At 43.6% G+C, this 21946-nt stretch overlaps 1 protein-coding gene across 1 annotated transcript in view; it reads left to right on the top strand.

The window, feature by feature from the left end:
* The first annotated feature begins 2473 nt into the window (after positions 1-2473).
* The window catches only part of Cfap61 (cilia and flagella associated protein 61), a 250959-nt gene continuing 231486 nt past the window's right edge, over positions 2474-21946 (top strand). The window contains exons 1-5 of the mRNA XM_057780855.1: positions 2474-2616; positions 12074-12224; positions 13418-13494; positions 14273-14340; positions 14561-14687. Coding sequence (XP_057636838.1) covers positions 2474-2616; positions 12074-12224; positions 13418-13494; positions 14273-14340; positions 14561-14687 — 566 coding nt within the window. The remainder of the gene's footprint in view (positions 2617-12073; positions 12225-13417; positions 13495-14272; positions 14341-14560; positions 14688-21946) is intronic.

Raw genomic sequence — 21946 nt, 5'->3', positions numbered from 1 at the left:
CAGGAGGGTAGCTGCCTCTGCGAGGGTGGAGGAGGGCAGCAGCAGCAAACTGAACAGGCTTAGGGCTTATATAGTCTTCATAGGGGAGGAGTTTTTCCATAGAGATTTTCAGGGTGGGAATTGCTCAGATTTCAGTTCCTTGAGCTCAGCTTTGCTAGATCTCGTGCTCAGGGATTGGTTGGTTGGTTTTCTGCTTAGTTGGTCAGAAGCAGATTTGGCTCTGGTTTCAGGGCCAAAGCGTGGTTCTTTCACTGGCTCTTTTTAGCCTTTTGGCTCTAATTTCAGTGCCAGAGCATGTTTCTTTCACTGGCTCTGATTCTAGGGCCAAAATGTGTTTCTTTGACTGTCCCTTTTCCCTACAGAGCTTCTCTGTGTAACAACTGTAGCTGTCCTGGGGCTTGCACTGTAGACCAGGCTGGCCTCGAGCTCACAGAGATCCGCCTGCCTCGACCTTCCAGTGCTGAGATTAAAGGCATGTGCCACCACCTTCTGGCCATCTTTTTTTTTTAACTGCTTTTTTTTTTTTTATTACTTGTTTGTGAGTTTTGTACAGTGTGTTTTAATTATATCCACTCTCTGCAATTTTTCCCAAATCTGCCCCACTTTCCCATCCACCCAACTTTGTGTCTTTTTTTTTTAACCCTTTAAGTTCCATTTGCTTTGCCAAAGTATTCCTGGATAAATGTAGTCTTCCACTGTGTAGTAGGAGGAAGCGGACCGTGTCCCACCGCCCGGCTAGCCTAACCCCCCCGAAATAACCATAAAGAAATTGTATTAATTTAATTACTGTCTGGCTCATTATATCTAGCCTCTTCTTTTTTTAAATTTTTTTATGGTTTATTTAACTTTATTTTATGTGCATTGGTGTGAAGGTGTCAGATCCCCTGGAACTGGATTTTCAGACAGTTGTGAGCTGCCATGTGGGTGCTGGGAATTGAACCCAGGTCCTTGAGAAGAGCAGTCAGTGCTCTTAACTGCTGAGCCATCTCTCCAGCCCCTCTAGCCTCTTCTTGATCTAACCCATTTCCGTTAATCTGTGTATCACCACGAGGTCGTGGCTTACCGGGAAAGATTCAGCGTCTCTGACCTGGTGACTTTATGGCAGCTCTCTCTATCTGCTGGTTTCTTCCTCCCAGAATACAGTTCTGTCTTTTCCACCCATCTAAGTTCTGCCCTATCACGCCAAGCAGGTTTTTTTTTTTCTTAACCAATGAAAGCAACACAAATACTGAAGGACCTCCTACACCACAACTGGAGCGTGGCCAGCTTCCCAGGGGTTGCCTTCTTAGAGAAAACCAGCCCTTTCCAGAAGCTAATTGCTAATCTCTCCACTGTCAGGAGTGGGACTATGGGCCTGACTCTCCATTCGGGGTTGTGGTCTGGCTTGGGTTGGCACAGCTCTTGCACATCTATCACAGATGTTCATGTGTGCAGCTGCCCTGCTGTGTCCAGATGTTTTCTGTGGTCACCAGGCTTTTTCTGCCTCCTCTTCGACGATGATCCCTGAGCAGAAGGGAAGGGGGGGGAGGGAATTGAGGCAAAGACACTGGTACTTAGGCAGGTAGTGGGGGTGGGTGCAATAGCCTTCTTATTTTTTAATGTCTCTGTAGCTTTACTCTTTGTAGAGATTGGAGACATGTCTTTTCAGATTGGTGTCTTTCCTTTAGTGACATGAGCTTAAGTTTTTGTCTCATAAAACCTTTCAAGATTGATGTCTCTCAGGGTTCCAGGTTCCATAAGGGCAAACTCTTATTTGGAATGTGGGCACAGCTGCAATTGGACTTTCTCGTTATTGGCAGAACTGACATGGAGACTTATTATTAATTATGAACTCTTGGCCTTAGCTTAGGTTTTTTCCTCCAACTAGTTCTTAACTCAAATTAACCTGCTTCTATTAATCTATGTTCTGCCTCACGGCTCAGCTACCTCTCCTCTGTACAGTATGTCCGACTTGTTCTCCATCTCACTGGTGTCTCTCTGTGCCTAGATCTCTCTTCCTTTCTCTTCCTGGAAATCTCACTGATCCTCTCCTGCCTAGCTAGTGGCCAGTCATCATTTTACTACACCAATCACAGCCAACATCTCTCCATACAGTGTACAGATATTTGCAACACATGGCTTTCGGCACTTTCTTTATAATAAGACTGTGTGCTGTCATGGTGGGTTAAATCAGTTAACGAGCCCTTCCAATATCTAAAGCAGTTTTAAAATAGATGTAGAAAGTTCTAGGCAAGTCTGTTCTCAGTTCATCTTCTAGGAGAGCAGCATTTTAGCAGGTTTGCAATAACCATTGTTGAAGCCAGACACCTGGGAAAATGTGTCCTGTGAGTATCCCTGAGAACCCCCGCATGTATTTACCCTGACCACATGAAATTAAGTAACTGTCCCATGCTGTGTGTACTGTAATTGAACTAGCCCATCATCTCAAATTAATAAGGGACTTTTCTCTTTCTATTGGGTACAGGAGAAAAAAATGTCAGTCCTCACTTCTCCCAGAGGGAAGGTAGAAGTGGTTCATTGCCGAAGAACAGAATCCCAGGATATCTTTTGTATCAAAAGCCTCATTAGAAAATTTACTCAGAAGCTCTTTGGGAGGATAAATATCATCTATCTTCTGTAAGTACATGGCTAAGTAAGTTGAGGAATGCTTGTCAGTTTTACTACAGGGCTGGGGAATGTAGTGTAGAGACAGCTTTCACCTAGAATGCACAAGATCCTGGGCCCAATTCCCAGTGAGAAAACCACCATCGCCACCATTTGAAACCTTTATCATGCACCAGAAATGGTCCGTTGATCATATGGCATTTCAAGTGGGCAGTTCACTGCATAGTGACAGATGTGGATCAGGACATCTAGGGACAATCGACCTCTATGTCCTCTAACTGTGTAAACCGAAGACCTCTCATGGGCATTAGAGTCAAGCAAACTTGAATGGAAACGTCAAGTGCCCCACTCACGAGTACAATCCATTGCGGTGCAATGTTAACATGTCCAGGTTTTCAGACCTAATCTGAGGTTCCTGCTGCTGCTTCCGTTTGATGGAGGAGAATGAGAGGCCTGCTGCAGGTCAGGCTAACATAAGTGACCAAGTCCAGACTTGCTCTTAACCATCCCTAAGATGTTCCTCTCATCTTGAAAATGTGGACAACTGTTTTTCTTCAAAGATCTTGTTCTGCCTGATATATAATATATAATATATGATATATATAAATATACATATATAGTATTACATATATAATAACCTTCTATGGGCACAAGAATAAAATCTTTATTTTTTGTTTTTTGTTTTTTTTGAGACAGGGTTTCTCTGTAGCTTTGGAGCCTGTCCTGGAACTAGCTCTTGTAGACCAGGCTGGCCTCGAACTCACAGAGATCCGCTTGCCTCTGCCTCCTGAGTGCTGGGATTAATGGCATTCACCAGCACCGCTCAACAAATCTTTCCATCAGTTTCTAATTTTTATTAAAAAAGTTACATAGCCTATTGCTTTTATATTTCATAAGGCTGCACCTCAGCTCTTGATATGCGTCCAGATATTAATGCACTTATGTTGTCCCTTTTCACATGGAGCCAGTGATGGCTTGTGTGATCCATAGACAGTAGCAGAAGGGATACTTTGTGACTTCAAGTCTAAGGCACACAGAATCTTGCAGCTTCTCCTGACCTCTCAGAATTCAGCTGCCATGCCGATCAAAGTTTGCAGCCCATAGCTACTGGCAAGTCTTCAGAATGGCTCTGAGCCTGCAGCCACCGTCTCCTGCCAGCCAAGCACGCCAGTGCTTTTCAGGCATTGCACCTCTGCAGCCTCCAGCTGCAGCCACCGTCTCCTGCCAGCCATGCAGGCCAGCCAGTGCTTTCAGTCATCGCATCCATCTCGGCAGCCTCCAGCTGCAGCCACATTTGACTCTTAGCACAAAACTTGCTCGGCTGAACTCACAGAATCACAGCCCAGTCGGGAGTCTTCCCCTTAAGTCAGTAAGTTCTTTGGGGGTTGTTTGCTGCAATGTGCAGAAGATAAGTGTTTTTGCGTGACATGTATAATTTGTTCATTTGGTTAGGATCATCATGGAAAGACTAGGCCTAGAGATTGCAATGTATGATCTGTAGAGGATTTAAACCCCAGGAGGGTAAGAGCGTTGATTACATTTTTGTCTCTGGGACAAAATGCGAGGCAGAAGAGACAGAAGGGAGATTTGCCTGGGTGCATTGTTCTAGAGGGTACGCATGTCTACCATGGCAGGAGGGGCGTGGAGAGAGCTTGCAGCGTGGCTTATTCACATCGCAGCAGATCAGGAAGCAGACATCTCTGGCCAGAACCAGTGGCAGATAGAACCTCCAGGGCCCGCCCCCAGAAGCCCACTTCTGCTAGCTAAGCCAAACGTCTCAAAGGCCCCAGTCTCCCAGAATACTACTACCAGCTGGTCGTGAGTGTTCAGAACAAGACCCCCAGGGTACCTTGTTCATTCAGTCCACAGCGACAAGAAAAGAAAGAGAGGAAAATCTCACCTATGTCAGTACTCCGTAGTAAATGTATGTGGACTGAACTCTTCTGTACAAAGATTAAGATGGGCATGTTGGCTAAAAAACAAAACAAAAATATTAAATCACATAAAGATTTAAAGTAAAAGTATTGGGAAAAGAGATTTGTATTAGTTGCCTGTGCACTAACTAAGTCTTGTACTAGTTGCCTGTGCACTAACTAAGTCTTATACTAGTTGCCTGTACACTAACTAAGTCTTGTACTAGTTGCCTGTACACTAAGTCTTGTACTAGTTGCCTGTGCACTAAGTCTTGTACTAGTTGCCTGTACACTAACTAAGTCTTGTACTAGTTGCCTGTGCACTAACTAAGTCTTGTACTAGTTGCCTGTACACTAAGTCTTGTACTAGTTGCCTGAGGACTTGACATTCGGCAGTCACTTAGTCCGGGTGAAGCAATTTTGAAGGTAATTTTTCTTTCCTCAGTTGGTAGCTAAGAAAGTCCAGCTGTGCTGTGTGGAAAAGGTATAGCGAAAATGTAATTCTGTAAGTCAGGCAAGGGGACCCAGTGCCTGTGATCCCAGGATTTGAGAGGCTGAGACAAGAGTACCCTGGAGTTCAAGGCCAGAAACAACTATTGTGCTAATGTGGTCCTTATTTCAGAGGCGTGGTGACCAGCTGTAGAAGCCAGTGTCCAAGGGTAAATTTACATTTTCATTCCCTGGAGCATCAACAATGTCCACTCCTAAACCTACCTCTCTTTTATTTTTCCAAGCCAACTCCTGGCCCTTTGCCAGGCTGTCCTAAAGGCTTAATGACTGAGGCTTAATGACTGATTTTTTTTTTTAGATATTTCTAAAAATAGTGATTTCTTTCTTTTCATTTCCTTTCTTTCTTTTTATTAGATTGCTCATTCACAAGTGTACAGAAATGAGCAAACCTTATCTCATTTATAAAATGGTCAGGATAAAAATGAGCCAACCAAGGCTCCACAGAGAAACCCTGTCTCGAAAAACCAAAAAAAAAAAAAAAAAAAAAAAAAAAAAAAGAGCCGACGAGGCAAGAGAAATAAACACAGGAAGTGAAGCTGCCATGTTGAGAGCAGACACCACACAGTGGCCAGGATGGATAGAGTCCCGCTTCTTATTTGCGTGTGAAGAATTCAAGGGAACACTGAGGTCTCTCGCTCACTCATTTTTAAACAAAGCCCAAAGATGCTGCCTCACCAAGATTCCCACCAAGTGCATTTGAGAAAAGTTTTGCTTGTATTTGGGAAGTTCCTTAAACCGGTGGGACAAATGAGACATTTGTTACTCCAAAGAAAGGCGTTCTGGTTTCCATTGCTGGGCAATATCTTTGAGCTTTAATGTGATTTGTGTGAAGTACATACAGTATGTGCATCTGTCACGTATACACACAGACATGCTATGTACATGTGTCTAAGGTCCCTATAGCTTGTGCTTGAACTATTACAAAGAAAGCTTAAAATCCATCTTTTAAAAGCCTTTTTTTTCTACTCATATCATCTCCACCCCCATCCCAGAATAGGTTTTATCTGCCCTCCTTACCCCCTTTTTGATCCCAGAATGTTTTTTATCTGCCCCTAGAAGGGCACAATGACTAAGGGGCAATAACAAATGGAAATTATGTACACAAAAGAATAATGCTACATAAGTCACTTTTTATTGTGGCAGCTATTTGGAAATTGTAGCGCATTTTCCCCATTGAAACAAAGTTGTTCCTGGCTGGCTTCCCAGGCCAACCCATAAAAGCTTACTTAATCCATAATGTCTGTTAATTATGCTATAGAACCCAACCACCACCCTAAGGTTCCCATGGATAAATGCATTTCAAGTTAAAAATTGAGATTCCAGGAACACAGTGTCCCTTGCTTCCCTGAGGCGATGGCAGCTCTCTGTCCCCAGTCCTTGCCTGCCTCTTCCTTCCTACCACTGCTGTCCTCGTCATATCTGTTTGCAGAGTCTTGTGTGGTGGGTGTTTTCTCTGTGTGAACGAGAGGGATGGTTCTCAGCCATAGTTTATGGTCTAGGGCTGAAAAGTACAGAAGACCAGGAAAAAGAGAGAGACACACACACACACACACACACAGACACAGAGAGAGAGAGACAGAGACAGAGACACACAGAGAGAGAGAGAGAGAGAGAGAGAGAGAGAGAGAGAGAGAGAGAGAGGAGAGAGACTGAGGGAAAGAAAGGGAGAGGGAAAGAAAGGGAGCGAGAGAGAGAAGAGGGAGAGAGTGTGTGTGTGTATTTGTTGAATTGAGAAGTTATGGGCCTGCACTTATGTTTTAAAACCACACAAAGTACTTATTCCAATGGAAAACTACCCCTGACATGGAGGAATCTGAGCTGGGGTGCTGAGGCACACTTGCTATCCCAGCATTGAGAAGCTAAGGCAAGAGGATAGTGAGCTTGAGGTCACCAAATAATGAGAAGTTACTTCGGAGAAAGGGAGTAGAGTGTTGGGAAGGAAGATGTTGAAAGTCAGGGTTATCTGTGGGATGCAGGAACTCCTGACCTCTGATTTGAAAGTGTCTTTAAGATAAGACTTAACTTTATTCAGCTAAGCAAGTGAAAATTACCTTTCAATTTATATGTGAATATTCTTCACGTGTTTAACTGTAGCACGATTAATAAAAATCCAGAGACTGGTGTTGGGGTTCAACCCTCATTCTGAGAAGTCCCAGAGGCAGATTCGCCATTTCGGACTGATGTAGAAGGGCCAGTAACTGGCTGTTTTGCTTTTCTGACCTTCAGGTTGGACCCCAATATCTCTCGCTGGGTTTTTATTAATTGTGCTACAATTAACTGTATACCGGCTTTGATCAGACCTTTTGCTGTCTTGGCATACCACAAGACAGGCTGGCAGGTAGGTAGGATGGTTGAGATAGTCTTTTGGGGACAAGCAGCTACAGTAAGAGCTGGAAGGCTGCTGCTTCTCATCCTGTAATTAAGGTGCCACGAATCCTTAGCTTACACGAGACCCTGCTGGATCTCTGTTTCTGCAGCTATTTCAGGTGATGCTGCATGTGATGCTGATTTTATTGTCAAGTTGGCACATCTGGAAAGAAGGACCCTCAATTGAGGAACCGCCTTCATCACCTTGGCCTGGGGACATGGCTGTGGGCATTTTCTTGATTTCTAATTGTTAGAGAAGAGCACACTGTTGTAATTTGAAAAAATGGTGCACGAGAAAGACACCATGTGACAGGGCTTGCCTGGAGGGGTTTTTTTATTGGGGGAAAGGGAATGGGAAAAGAGGGGAGGAGAGGGGACAGACAGGCCTCTGGGAACAGGAGTGGCAGAAGAGAAGAGGAAAGAGAGGGGGGGGAGGTGGGCAAGGCCCACCTTTTGAAGAGAACATAGGGAATGTGTACAGGAGGTGCTCTTAGTGGCAGCAGCGAGGACGTATCCTGTCAGAACTCCAAGGGCAGGGCAGCACAGATGCTGAATACTAACACACAGAACACTGAGTGGTGTGGTTGCTGCACAGGTTGGGCCTGGAATGAGAAAGGTAGTTTGATGCTGGAGAGATTATCAATTAAGAGCACTTGTTGTTCTTCCAGAGGACCTAGTTCGGTTCCTAGCACCATCTCCTGGGGATCCAACATCTCTGACTTCCACACAAACACACATTATTAAGAAAAAACAACAACAACATAGGGGACTGAAGAGATGGCTCAGGAATTTAGAGCACTGACTGCTCTTCCAGAGGTCCTGAGCTCAATTCTGAGCAACCACGTGGTGGCTCACTACAATATGTAATGAGATCTGGTGCCCTCTTCTGGACTGCAGGCAGAACACTATATGTAATAAATAAATTTTAAAAGAACAATAAAAATAAACTTTAAACAAAAGGAAGGTTTGTTGTAGGAGGCTGTTTGTTTGTTTCCTGGCCACTCAGACTTCCAGAATAACCACACAGAAATTGTATTAATTAAATCACTGCTTGGCCCATTAGCTTTAGCTTCTTATTAGCTAACTCTTACATTTTAATTTAACCCATTTCTATTAATCTTTATATTACCATGAGGTTGTGGCTTACCAGGTAAAGTTCCAGCATCTGTCTCCAGCAGGCCTGCATGGCTTCTCCCTGACCCTGCCTCCTTTTTTCCAGCATTCAGTTTAATTTTTCTTGCCTAGCTCTACTCTGTATTATCAGGCCAAGCCAGTTTCTTTATTCATTAACTAATTGTATTCACAGCTTACAGAGGGGAATCCCACATAACCTCTCCTTTTCTGTTTAAATAAAAAAGGAAGGTTTTAACTTTAACATAGTAAAATTACATATAACAAAATAGGTATTAGCAAGATTACAGTTACAATATTTATATCTACTTTATCTTTTATAATAATTAAGGAAAACTATAACTATCTATTCTTCAACTTCATCAAAGAATCCAGAAGGATATAATATTACCTAAGCCAACAGGAAGTGCGTTGTAAGCAACTTCCAAAACTTTAGAATTGACAGAGACATCTCTCTGCCTGGACAGTCACCCTAAGTCCTTATCGTTGGAGCATCCCATCTTCAGCCCCACAGGCCCATAGTATCCAGCAGACTTTTTCATGAAGCAGGAAATTTCAAAGACAGGTCTATTTATATTGGAAGTTTGTCAGTCACTTTCTTCTGTGTCCTGCAGAATGTCTAGCAAACTCTTTTATAAAGCAGGAAGCCCAAAGGATCATCTCACCTTCTTTCGGCAATTTCAGCAGTCTTTTTTTCTGTGAGTTATGTTCATATAGCATGTCTTGTTCGTATAGCATAACATCAAACAGTCCAGGCAAGAGCAGTTTCTTGCCCAAATGACTAATAAATGCCATAAATAGCCTCTTCACTGCCCATCTCCCTCTTAAAGTAGATTGGTGCTGCCAGGAGCACATATGTCTCATGTCATGAAAAGTTCAAAGTTCTTAAAATATTTTAAATGCCATATCCTGTAGTCTTTGAAAGGTTTGAAGAATGCCTATCTAACTGAAATATATCACTATATATCTAGAAAACCTAACTAACATGACTACAAGCTAGACTATTATAGATGATTATCTATTAACCTATATTTCTTAATTATACATTACATTTTTAAATGAGCTGCATAAACACAATACCTTAATCAAGAGCAGAAATACATATATACAGTATAACAAAATTGACCTTAAATTTGTATCAATAGACCAATATCCAGAACAATGCAAAGTATCTATCTCTATAGCATACCCCCTTTAAATGTAAACAAACATTTGTAAACAATATTTGGGAATTTGGGCATAGTTCTCTCCAAACTACTTCCTGATTTTTGTTGGGAAAAGGAATTTGGGGGTGTTCGTGGAGACCTTTTGGGGGTCTTGTTGCATCAAACCATATTAGTCTGGAAGGATTCCACAGGGTCTGTGGAAACAAAGGAAGACCCTCTTTTCCAAAGCAACATATCCTATACCCATATTTTAAAATCAAGATACCTTTAAAGTATATATGTTGGCTTATACTAGCAGTTCCAGAATCAAATGTCTCTCTGCAGTGAAAAAATTAAAAAAAAAAAACCACAATAGTATACATAATCCAGATTCTGTGTATATTCCATCTTTACATTACTTTTTTCTTTATTCCTTTAATCTATGATTGTCTGTCTCTTGAAAGACTTTGTTTTATTTATTTTTTAAATAATTTACTTCTTTTCCAACTCTCTATACTCTTCTCTCTCCTAAGCCTACATACATTTATCCAACACTGTGACCCATTTAGAGGTCTTTTCCATCTGAATTTGTCTTTATTGTATACATGTAGTCCTTTTCTGACCAGGACTGCTTCTTAAAATGCTAAGTGCTTCTTAAAAACATAAGCAATGGCATTGCTAGGACAAATACAACCCTGCTTGCTTGCTCTGCTCAGTCCAGCATGACTGCAGTCCATTCACTGCCTCTGAGACTGCTGGGTGGGAGCCACGCTCATCACCTCAGCTTTGATAACCAAGCAGCCCAAGCTGCCACCAAGTAACTTGCAGCATGCTGCCTATAAACCCCATTTAAATGCTTGGCCTTCTGAAAAGGCTAGAGTTTGTGCTGGCAGCCTGGCCCAGAAAAGCCACTGTTCCAAAACCACGCAGCTGTTTTTCTGCTACTTCTGAATCAGGAAGACTTCTCTTTAAAGGAGCTGCAGCATGCTGCCAACAAGCAAATCCCATATGGGAAAAAAAATGTGGCTAAACTTTGTATTTTATTGTCTAGAATTCCTTTCCAAGTCCTCTCAGGTTTTATGTGGATTTAGCTAGCACACATTGGAGTGCCAATTTGTTGTAGGGGGCTGCTAGTTTGCTCCTGGCTGCTCAACCCCGAAATAATCACACAGAAACCATATTATTTGCAATACTGTTTGGCCAATAGCTTAAGTGTATTTCTGGCTAACTCATATCTTAAATTAACCCATCTCTATTAATCTGTGCATCACCACGAGGCTGTGGCTTACCGGGTAAAGCTCTGACATCTGTCTCCAGTGGGGCTACATGGCTTCTCCCTGACACCACCTTCTTTTTCCCAGCATTCAATTTAGTTTTCCCCGCCTAGCTCTACTTTGCCCTATTAGGCCAAGCCAGTTTCTTTATTCATTAACCAGTCATATTCACAGCATGCAGAGGGTAGCTGAGGCTAGAGATATGGCTTAATGATAAGAGTACTTGCCTGCCATTGGTGAGGCCCCAGGTTTAAAAGCTCATTCCCTAGCAAGAGAGAGCTGGGGTGGGGAGCTGGAGGGGAAGGAGAGGGGAAAGAGAGGAGTGAAAACTCAGGGTGCACCAGAGCATAGGTAAGTACTAGATGTGAACCTGGGAGCATGCTTGTAAGCACCATTCCTCCGTGATTTCTCCTCTAAGTTCCTGTCTTGAGTTCCTGTCCTGACTTCCCTTAGTGATCGCCTATGACCTAGAAGTGTAAGATGAGCTAAGTTGCTTTTGGTCCTGGTGTTTATCACAGCAATAGAAAGTGAGCTGGTGACTAAAGATACTCAGATTCTGTGTAACCCAGCCTTGGGACCTGGGCTTGGGGTTTGGAAGAACCCTGCATAAGAGTGTCAATAAAACTGACTCTAAATGCAGCTCTGTCACTTGTGCACAGGTGATCAGCCCATCTCAGTTTTCCCAGGACCTTCCTGGCTTTTAGCATGAAGTCTCATGTCTCGAGTGACACCTGAGTCCCCAGCAGAGGACAGTTGACCACTGTAACTGTCTATAACTCTGCTGGGTGTACATCAACACAGTGGTATTGCTACCTTGGAGAAGGTGGAGGAGGTATGCGATAGAACGGCGTTCTGCTCAGTGTGCCAAAGAAGGCTATTGGATATTTACTGTGATAAATGTAACAGTTTTAGTGAAAACATAATTTTAAATAACAACTTGGTTGATGACTTCACACACCCTGAGCAAACACACCCACACTTTGAGCAACATCATTCTCACCACTCTGGCTGTAACCAGGCCTCACGCAGCAGCTCCAGAGCTCCAGGGGCCCCAGGAAGAAGAGGATGGCCTGCCTTCACCTCACTTTGGTTGTCTCTATTAGTGTGTGTATTTTCATCCTTTTCACAGAGAAAAGGCAAACCTTGCTGTTACCCTCTGTAATGACAAGGAGGAGATCATGGCCCATAGCATCTTCTTGGACTACCCCAACTGGAATGTTGCCAAGCAGGACAACTGGGTGTCCGTGTTCGAGGAGCTTGACAACGAAATCCCATGCACGGTAAGAAAAACACACAGCATGTTTATTGGAACAGCCCGACTGGGAGGGAGGGCCTGGTGTCAGACCAGCGTCATCTCAGTTTCTGGGTTGAGACATCCAACCCTCATGCATACCATAGCAACATCATAACATGTTAAAAACAAAACGATAGGATGCTAGAGCCAAACGGGGTCCAGAGTATATAGAATGGGTACCTGATGGCCCTGTCAGCCAGCTGCCCCCAAGGGCCTACCTTGTGCTTTTAAATTAACAAGAACTGGAAGTAAAGAATTGGTGTGCCTACTATGTATATCTAGATACCCTACGGATGTCTGTGTGTCCTTTGTGAGGTCTGTGATATCCTAGGAGGGCCTCTGTCACCTAGCAGCTGCCCTAGGAATGACAACAGAGCTTAAGACTTAGTCTTAAGTCTTAAGAGCTGGGGACATGGCTCAGTGGAGCAACTTTACTAAGAAATCAGGAAGCAGGAAGTTCCCACTTCCCCAGTGGAAATGCAAGTACGATACTCACCTTTCAACTGCATTTCCATTATTTCTAGAACCTTCATGAATACAGGGACCGAGAGATGACCATAAAGGAACACTGGTATTATTTAGGCCAGCTAATCACTCAAGAGTCAGAGGACAAAGCCCTTTTAAAACTCGGATTCCGAAAGCCATGTGAGACTCTTGCTTCTTTGCATTTTTAACTCCCAGGTTTTCTGGATCGCAGGAATAATAAGTTGATTGGGACTCCGGGAATGTTGAACAAAAAAGCCTTTGCATTTCCTAATGCAGCATCTGCCTTCCATCCTTCAATTTCATAAGAGAATCTCTCCCTCGTGTCCCATGAATAGAGCATCAGCTGCTGGCTCAGGAGCCCCAGGGAAAGGGTGATTGTCTTTCACTTGGCATAGACACCCCCAAAGGCAAGACTATGGAGTCCATAATCGATTTCACTCCCCTGCAGGCTCTTCCCTACCCACAATTCCTCCATGAGGGCAGGAGCAGGGGCTGGGCACTCTAGACTCACAATCTCCACTTCCTTAGCTAATTCCAAGCTAGCGAGACAGAGGGCTTAAACTGCTACGTGGGTGTCTTGTCACTTTGGCATAAGCTGTGACCCACAAATCCTGGCCAGCTCTGCCCTTGGGACTGCTCTGAGCCCTGCTCTGTCTGGTCCAGTGTTTTATCCACATGTTCTTTCTCCTGCAGCCTCTGAATACACTGTTTATGCACTTCTTCGTGGCTGTGGATGAGTATTCCACTGGCTGCCTCAAAGAGATCATTCGGTGAGTGGGTGACTCAGCACAGACAGTGGTCATGAAAGATGCCTTATGGAGTATTTTTCAAATGAAACAAAGTTCTTTGGAGCCTTTAATTTGCTTATAGTTTGTTGTAACATTAATCCTCTATTAATTTAATAGCAGCAGTATTTCCAAAAGGAAATAATCTAATTCTTAAAATCCATCCTCTCTCAAGCCCGTTTTTAACTGCTATCACTTGAGGCCAACAGGTAGTGCACTAATTTAAAGAACTGGATTGGGGTGGTCAGGAATGAGGGAAGACTCGCAGACTTATGTGTTTTCGGTGTAAGATTTCCTCAGTCTTTTCTTTAGAAGTTTACATCGACATGACTGCCCACAGAAGCATCCTGAATAGCAGGGTGTGTGGAAAGATGATGAACAGGGCCATTGAGCTGTGGCGATACGTCTCTGACAGCCTGTACAGACCGCGGGGTGGGGGTGGGTGGCTCAGCTTTCAAGTCACTTTGTAATGTCACACCAGACCATCCAGATGCCAGGTCAGAGGTTAATGTCAGCAGAAATCTGGTGTGCTGCTTGGACGTCATACCCTTTATTCGCTCGACCTCCACCAGACAGACAGGAGGGGAGCTCTTTGGAATCGAAGGAAAAGTAGAGAGGAAGGAAATCGCTCAGGAGATGCTCTGGCCCTGACTAGCAGGGAGCAACTGAGTTCGTGTGACTTTCCAGACACCTCATTTTCTCAGGAACAGGCAATGTGGTTGCTTTGTTACTAACACCGTCCCATCCCATCTTTCTTCCCCAGGACTGTGTTCAAGGCAGTGCCAGAACTATACTTCATATTCCTTATAGTGCCAACATACGTGAGCCTAGGTAAGGTCCTCAACAGCCCGGTGTCCCCAGAAACTGGCAAGGAACTGAAAGTAGCACTCTTGGGAATGGGAAAGAAGATTGGTCACCGAACTTTAAGCATGTCATGTTTGTACTTGATTACAGCCAGTAAATCTCCAAGTGGAATGGGGACCCTATTTTTTTTTTCTGAAATCTTGAAGTTATCCCTTGATTAAAGGATACATTTCTTTCTGTGATTTAGGTTCAACTCTGATAACTGTGTTTGACCTAGTGGGGAACATTCCATGTTTGACCTATGCTGAAGATTTTGCAGTGCATATATGTCACAGACATGACCACTACCCTCAGCTGCATATTCGCAAAGCCAGGTACAGTTGGCAAAGCGCCTGTGTGATGTAAACTTCATGGGATGGTCATCTTTATAAGGAATTCCCCCCTTTAGATTTTCAAGACAGGGTTTATCTGTGTAGCCTTTGCTGTCCTGGAATTTTCTCTGTAGACCAGTCTAGCTTTGAAGTCACAGAGATATGCCTGCCTCTGCTTCCCAACATTCTGGGATTAAAGGCATGTGGCCACCACCACCCAGTTATAAGAGACTTTTTAATCAGTCAGTTAGATTAAATTTTTATGATACTCATAACATTCGTTTAGCGATTCATAGCATCTCCCTAGATGGCATAATTAGCAAGACTATCCGGTATTTCTCATTTGGTTCTGTGTGGCTGGGGACTTATGCATTTACTACTAGGGGCTTCTACAATAGCCCTTAATCCTGCAGCAAGTAAGAAAACTCTCAAATAAAACAAACTTGAAAATGAATCTAAAAAAAAAAATAAATAAATAAAATAAAAAAAATAAAAAAAAGAAAATGAATCTGCCTATTTATATTTCCTCGTAAAACCCACCCATGTTCTAACACTTACGAATAAGGATGTTGTTCATTCTGAGAGGAGTTTTCCAATTGAAGTCTTCAGTGTCTTCATGACATCGCCCAAGCGTAGCCGTTTAAGGGTATAAATGTGGCGAAGTCTGTTTTTCAAGGTAGTCTATCCCATCATTTGCTGTGGTTCCCCCCTACAGTGTGACTTCCTCAGTCCTCTTGTTAGCTCCCAGGCTGTGTGTGTCCTCTGTGTGACACCAGGCAGTTGTGCACGCTCTCACCAGCACAGCTTTGAGGAGGGTGAACTAAGTCTTGGAAGCTTCTACCTGGCTTTCCTGGGATGCTTGCTCTGAAGGCAGTGAGCCGTGCGCTGAGGTCCTCCACCCTGAGATGGCTGTGACGGAGAGGAGAGGCCTCATGTTGGTGTGGGTGTCATCCCCAGCTCATCTAAATGTGATAGTTAGCACCACACACAATGTATGTGTGAGCCACTGTGGACAGTCAGTGGTGGGAAAGTGGGCACAGAGGTGGTCCGTTCAGGTGTAGGCAGGCAGGGAAATGAACCACAATGAGGTGAAAATGAAAACTTAGGGGAGTCTGGTGCTGGGTGGCTTGTTGCCAGTATATTTAAACACAGCATAATTTGGGAGAAAAGTTTCTTGGTGTAATGCAATCCCTGTATGCTTGGTGTATGCTTACAAGGAAGCAAAATTATATTGAAACTCAACTCAGGACATATAATTTCTTCCAAGAAGATGGGTTGTGGAAATAGGCTGCTTGCATTAACTTAAGAGCCCAAGAAAGGATCTGGGCTGGTCTTGGTCATATAGACAGTGTAGAGATCATTTGGGCTATTAGCCACCTCTGGTTCTGGTTGAGTGAGCTTGGGAGAGCCCCTGGTTACATAGATAATGTAAGGGTCATTTAGACTATCAGACATCTCCAGTCCTGGTTGTGGGAACTTGAAATGGCCTGGCCCAACAGAAAATTCAGATCACTGGGCTATTAATCACTACCAGTTCCCAGCTTTCTGCAAAAACAGTTCATATGTCCTTCCCTTTCTGGTTGTTTAAAATTTCTGTTTTCCCTGGAGATCTATGGACACAAGGACCTTTGTGCTCCCAAGAAGCCAGCCTAAGGGGACCCCTTACTACACCATCCTGAGGCCCCAAGTGAGGATACTTAACTGCCCCGTTAGAGTTCCAGCCTAATGTGAGGACAAGCTAGCCTGCTTTGACTGGGAAGTCATTTCACAGTGATGATTGCTCCTCTGTGAAGCATAAATTGTACCCTCTTGAGCCCATTTCCATATTTGATTAATTTACTTTAGAAAAGCATCACATTTGGTTGTTGTAAAGAGGCAAGAGCATGTAGCATCACAACATAGTTTAAGAATGTGTAATGATGACATTCTAGATCTAGATTCTTGGTTCCGCCATTCACCAGATGAATAAATCTGCAAAACAGAATTGATGCTCTGGGGTCTCATGTCTCTCTGTTAGCAGTGTAGTGTGGACAACAGCACAGAGCTCTTGGCAACAGCCTATGACCTAACTTGAGTCTGACAGTGTACCTCTGATTACCTCTGATTACATGTAACAATCCAAGAAGCACTCAATATTATTTATTGCAGGGGCTGGAGGCTTTCCTACTTGGTGCAGTTCAGTTTCCTGTGGTTCATTCTAGCACCATATATATCACAGAGGGGCTGAGAGTTCAGTGAGGAGAGGGGCTTGTCTGCAGTAAACAATAAGGATATTAGTTTATAAGAGGGAAGGACACAGAGAAATAAATGCCGCCTCCCCCCTCCCCCCCAAGAATAGCCCTCTGAGTGTTTACCCCTCCCACTACGGCACATACATACAGTAGATGCTACCCCATTCAACAGAATGAGTTGCTTCCATAGCAACCAATCACAGAGGAGTCATGCTGAATAAAAGAAGGCAGATGGAGAAAAAATATCTAGGGGTCACCTCAGTTTTATGAGGTCTACAACAGATAAAGCTGCTGTGTAGAAATCAGGTTGGTGATGCTATGCTAAGGAGGGAAAGTGAGACTGGGAGGGACGAGAGGGGATTCTGCAGGAGGAGGGAGGCAGTGCTGCTGAGCACTAGGTGGTCTGAGCTCATCAAACTATCTTCTGAAGGTCTTTGAAGGTCATGCGCTTTCTCACATGTTGCCATACCTCCATGAAGAAATAAAAACCTCAAAGCTTCATGTAGGCGACCCTTGAGCTTGGTCTGAGGGATGAATCAGAATTCAACAGGAGAGGCAGAGTGGGCAAAGCAGAAGCAGGAAGCCCCTGGAATGGTCATCGCCAGGCAGATACGCGGGTGTGGCTGCTCTTCCGTGTGTGTATGTGGGGAGGGCAGTCCCCTGGACAGGATCATCCTTAGCTGTTCAAGAAGTTACATTCTTTAAAGACATTTTATTGACAAGTTGGCAGTTTTTTTTTATGGGAAATTTCCATAAACCTAATAGTTATGCCTTTATCTTAATTTTATTTTAAAATCTCTCAGTTTCTCCCTGCCATTTTTACTATTTTATTATTCTACCTATTTGAAGGATAGGTTCTCTTAGTAAATGAATCATATTTTCAGATTAGAAACCTGTTAGGAATTAAAATTGTTTATAGCTAGATAGGCACATGCAAGTACTGTTGACTCCATATAGCTGTTTTGCATCCAAGAATTCAATCAAAATACTTCTCCCACAAACACCAACAAAACACACTGATAGGCAGAGTGCTTGCTTAGTTTGTGTAAGACCCTGGATTCAAGCTCTAGTTCTGCAAAGAACAATGAAATCACTAAAATACTTTGAGAAAAAAAAAATAGACCTCTGAGCCTGGCATGTTGCTACATGCTTTTACTCCCAGCACTTGAGAAGCAATAGCAAAAGGACCAAAAGTCACAGGCCATCCTGGGCTACGTGGAGAGACCCTGCCTCAAAATACAAATATACTGGGGTGGGAGGACTGGAGAATTGGTTCAGTAGTTAAGACCACTTACTCCTCTTACAGAGGACCCAGGTTTAGTTCTCAGCACCTACATGTGACAGCTCACAACTGTAACTCCGGTTCCACGGGATCCGATACCTCCCTCTGTGGGCACTGTGTGCATTATACAGTATTGTGATCATATGCTCTGTTAATTATGCACCTAATATAGCAGCTCACTGTCTTTACAGTTAACATAGCTGGAGGCAAGAGACTCCCAAGGCCCCACTTTCCCCAGGGATCTACAGGCAGTTAATGGTTACCAAGGGAGGGAGTACCCACTAGTAGATTGTCCGTGCTCCCTTACGGCTACACTCTTACTTCTGCTTCTGTAAGAAACCCCAGTGAAAGTCAGTGGGTCATCAATTAAAAATAAAAAGGAAACGGTAGGAGGTGGGCTTAGTGGGAAAGAGGAGGATGATCAGCAGGACTCGGAGGGGGACAAGGGAAGGGGATAGGAATAAGAGGCAAATAGGATGCAGGTGCACCATAGACGTGTCTGAGAACATCACACCCAACCCATTGTTCTCCATAAGTTATGATAACAAAACCTTTTAAAAAAAGATTTTATTTTTTCTGATGACTGCCTGTTCCAAGATGGCTTGGCTATTGTGTGACTAATTCATTTAGTTTTTAGTTGTTTATGGGAATGGTGATGGTTGTTAGTCTTGATTCTCACCTTGATCATGTTGATAAGTACATAGGAGACTGTATTTGTGAGGGAGTTTCCAGAAAGGGTTAACTGAGGTGAAGACATCCTGAATGTGGGCAGCTCCATCCTGGAGTCTGAAGGCTCCATTGGAAAAAAGGGAAAAGAGGGGGAATCCAGAGAGCACCCGCATCATCTCTATTGCCTGGTGGGCGTGTTCCTTATGTTCATGTTCCTTAGGGCCATGTCCCTGGTGGGCGTGTTCCTTGTGGGCGTGTCCCTGCTGGGTGTGCTCCAGATGGGCATGTTCCTGGTGGGCATGTCCCTGATGGGTGTGCTCCTGATGGGCGTGTCCCTGATGGGCATGTTCTGATCACCCCATCACAGCCTCCCTACCAAGACACTGAAGCCTTTGCACCTTTGACCTAGAATACAATTTTCCCATTGTAAATTGTTTTTCTCAGGTATTTGTCACAAGGACAAAACACACTGACTATCACAGAAATTTAGTTGTTGTTAAGTTTTTCCAGAAAACAGATACCATGGGAAAAATATTAATATTCACATACTTAGCACACATGTGGAGGTCAGAGGACAGCTTTGGGAGTCAGTTTTCTCCTTCTACTATGTAGGTATCAGGGATTGAACTCAGGTTATTAGGCTTGGCAGCAAGCACACTGTTCCAACTGAACCATCTTACTGCCCCCCAAACATTTTTTTAATTTTAAATATACAGTTATTATGCCCATTTGTATCTTATAAATTATCATTTTCCAGGAGAATAATAAGAATACTTTCAACATAGACATTCTGCAAGACGTTGTTGCATTGGGAAAACTGCTTATCCATGCAGTACTGAAGCTGACATGCGCAGAAGCAGCCTATATCAGAAAGTGATCCATTTCTTTTACTTTTCAGTAAAATGTTAGCTTGCTTCCTGGTGCCCTGTCTGCTGTTCAGGATGTCCATAACAGGAGAAGAGACGGACAATGTGCTCAGTTGGCGTCTGGCTCCAGGAAGCACTTACTGTTCCAGGCGCTTTTCGGTCTCTGTGATTTAAAAACCCGACAGAGCAATGTTGGGAAAAGAGCTTATCCTGGCTCATAGTTCAAGACTCCAGCCCTTCATGGTAGAGAAGTATGGCAGCAGGGACCTGAAGCAGAGAGCGGTGGATGCCTGTGGCTGCTTGGCTCTCTTGCTAGGTTTATACAATCCAAGATCCCAGTCAGGGAAGAGTGCCACCCATAGTGGGCAGCTCTTCCCACCTCAGTAGACAAAATACTGCCACTCTTCCCCACCCCCATTTGTGTCCAGAGACTAACCTACCGGGATCATCCCTCTCAGGTGTGCCCAGATCTCCTCCTAGTGATCCTAGATCCTGTCAAGTAGACAGTACTAACCCTCATTAAAGCAATTAATAGTTCCGGCCCAGTCTCGGATTCTCCCTTGCCATTTCCTTCCTCACCATTTCCTTTTCTTTTTCCTCTCTTAAGACTTACTTAGCAGGATGGGCAGGGCCCACAAAGCTAGAAGTAAACCTCTGGATACCTGAAACCAAGGTCTTGATCATGCAGCCTTTGCTGCCTCACTGTTCTGTTTGCTAGCACCACAGAGACTCCATAAAGAACAGATACCAAGAGGGAGGTTGCCCTAATCCAAAGAGATGAAGAGGGAGAATTTATGTTAAGATAATGAGGGCACAGTAGTGAATTTAGGTGGCGATTGTGATACAAAACAGTGCTTTTGCCTGAAGAAGGTACAGACGTGTACCATTTTTAAAGCCTTTTATTCCAAACTGATAGATTGGCATTTTAGCATTCGTGGATCTAACATTGCCAGTATCTTGAAACTTGCGTGGGCTTTTACCTCAAGAGTGCTAGAGACACAGACATTGCATGGCCTCATGGAATAGGCGTGGCTTCCTGCCTCTTAGGCTGCCATTTTACACTTATTTCCCCCACATTTGACATCTGTTTCATCAGTAGCTACTCGCACTGATAATTAATGGTGACGAACACAGTTCTTAAGACACTAAACCAGGGAAGGGTTTGGGGGATGTAATTATCCCTCCGCTGTTTAACTAGCAACATATTCAGAACTGAATGAATTAGCACCATAATCCCCTCTCGTGTTCCTTTCATTTCGCCACGTGGAAAACGGTGCTGTAATCTGCTCTTCTACTCAGACACTAATTAACAAAGTTACTCTTCTCTGTCTTTCATTATGTCCGAAACAAAGCGTAGCTGCCGCCGGACACACCTTTAAAAGCCACAGTGCGCCTAATTAATCTTCAGTGGTGGATGGGAGGTGTTCGCGGCATAGAAACCCCTGGTCTTGGGAGGGTGGGGGTCTCCTTTTCCGAGTTCTCACCGGTGTAGGGAAGACTAAGCCAGGAGAAGGGTTTATGTTCTGCCTGGGAGTGTTGTTAGATAGCTCTAGTTCCCCTGCATGGCATCCTGCCTATTTGCAGATGATGATGGTTAATCATGTTGGCTCAATTACTGTTTTTCAAAACAGATGAAAATTTTCTTTGTTACAGGAGAGGAAATCAGGAACTCCGTAAATGTTAAAGGACATGGAAATGCCAACTGCCCAAATTTGATTGTTACAGCTGCATGCTTGTATCAAATCATGCATTCTGCACAAATATGTACAATAAAGAACACATTAATAAAGAATTTAAAACTTTAACCTTTAAAAATAAAAAGAAAACTAATATTTCAAACAATGTCTTTTTAAAAACACTGCCTTTTGTGAGGCCAGCCTGGTCCACAAAGTGAGTTCCATGACATCCAGTGCTTTCACACAGAGAAATCCTGTCCTAAAAACCAAACCAAACAAACAAAAATAAACAACACCATCTACCTTTCATTCTTGGAGGCAGATATTTCATTTACTTATTTGTTTGTTTTTGGAGACAGGGTTTCTCTGTGTAACAGTCCTGGCTGTCCCGAAACTCTCTTTGTAGACCATGTTGGCCTTGAACTCACAGTGATCCACCTGCCTCTGCCTCCCAAATACTGGGATTAAAGGGGTGCGCCACCACCGCCCGGCTGAGGCACTTTTTTTTTTTAATAAACATAACCTTAAATGTATTTTT

Source organism: Chionomys nivalis, chromosome 9 (assembly GCF_950005125.1).
Source record: "Chionomys nivalis chromosome 9, mChiNiv1.1, whole genome shotgun sequence".
Taxonomy (NCBI): domain Eukaryota; kingdom Metazoa; phylum Chordata; class Mammalia; order Rodentia; family Cricetidae; genus Chionomys; species Chionomys nivalis.
The sequence above is the reverse complement of the archived record's forward strand: the minus strand, read 5'-3'. Positions and strand labels throughout refer to the sequence as shown.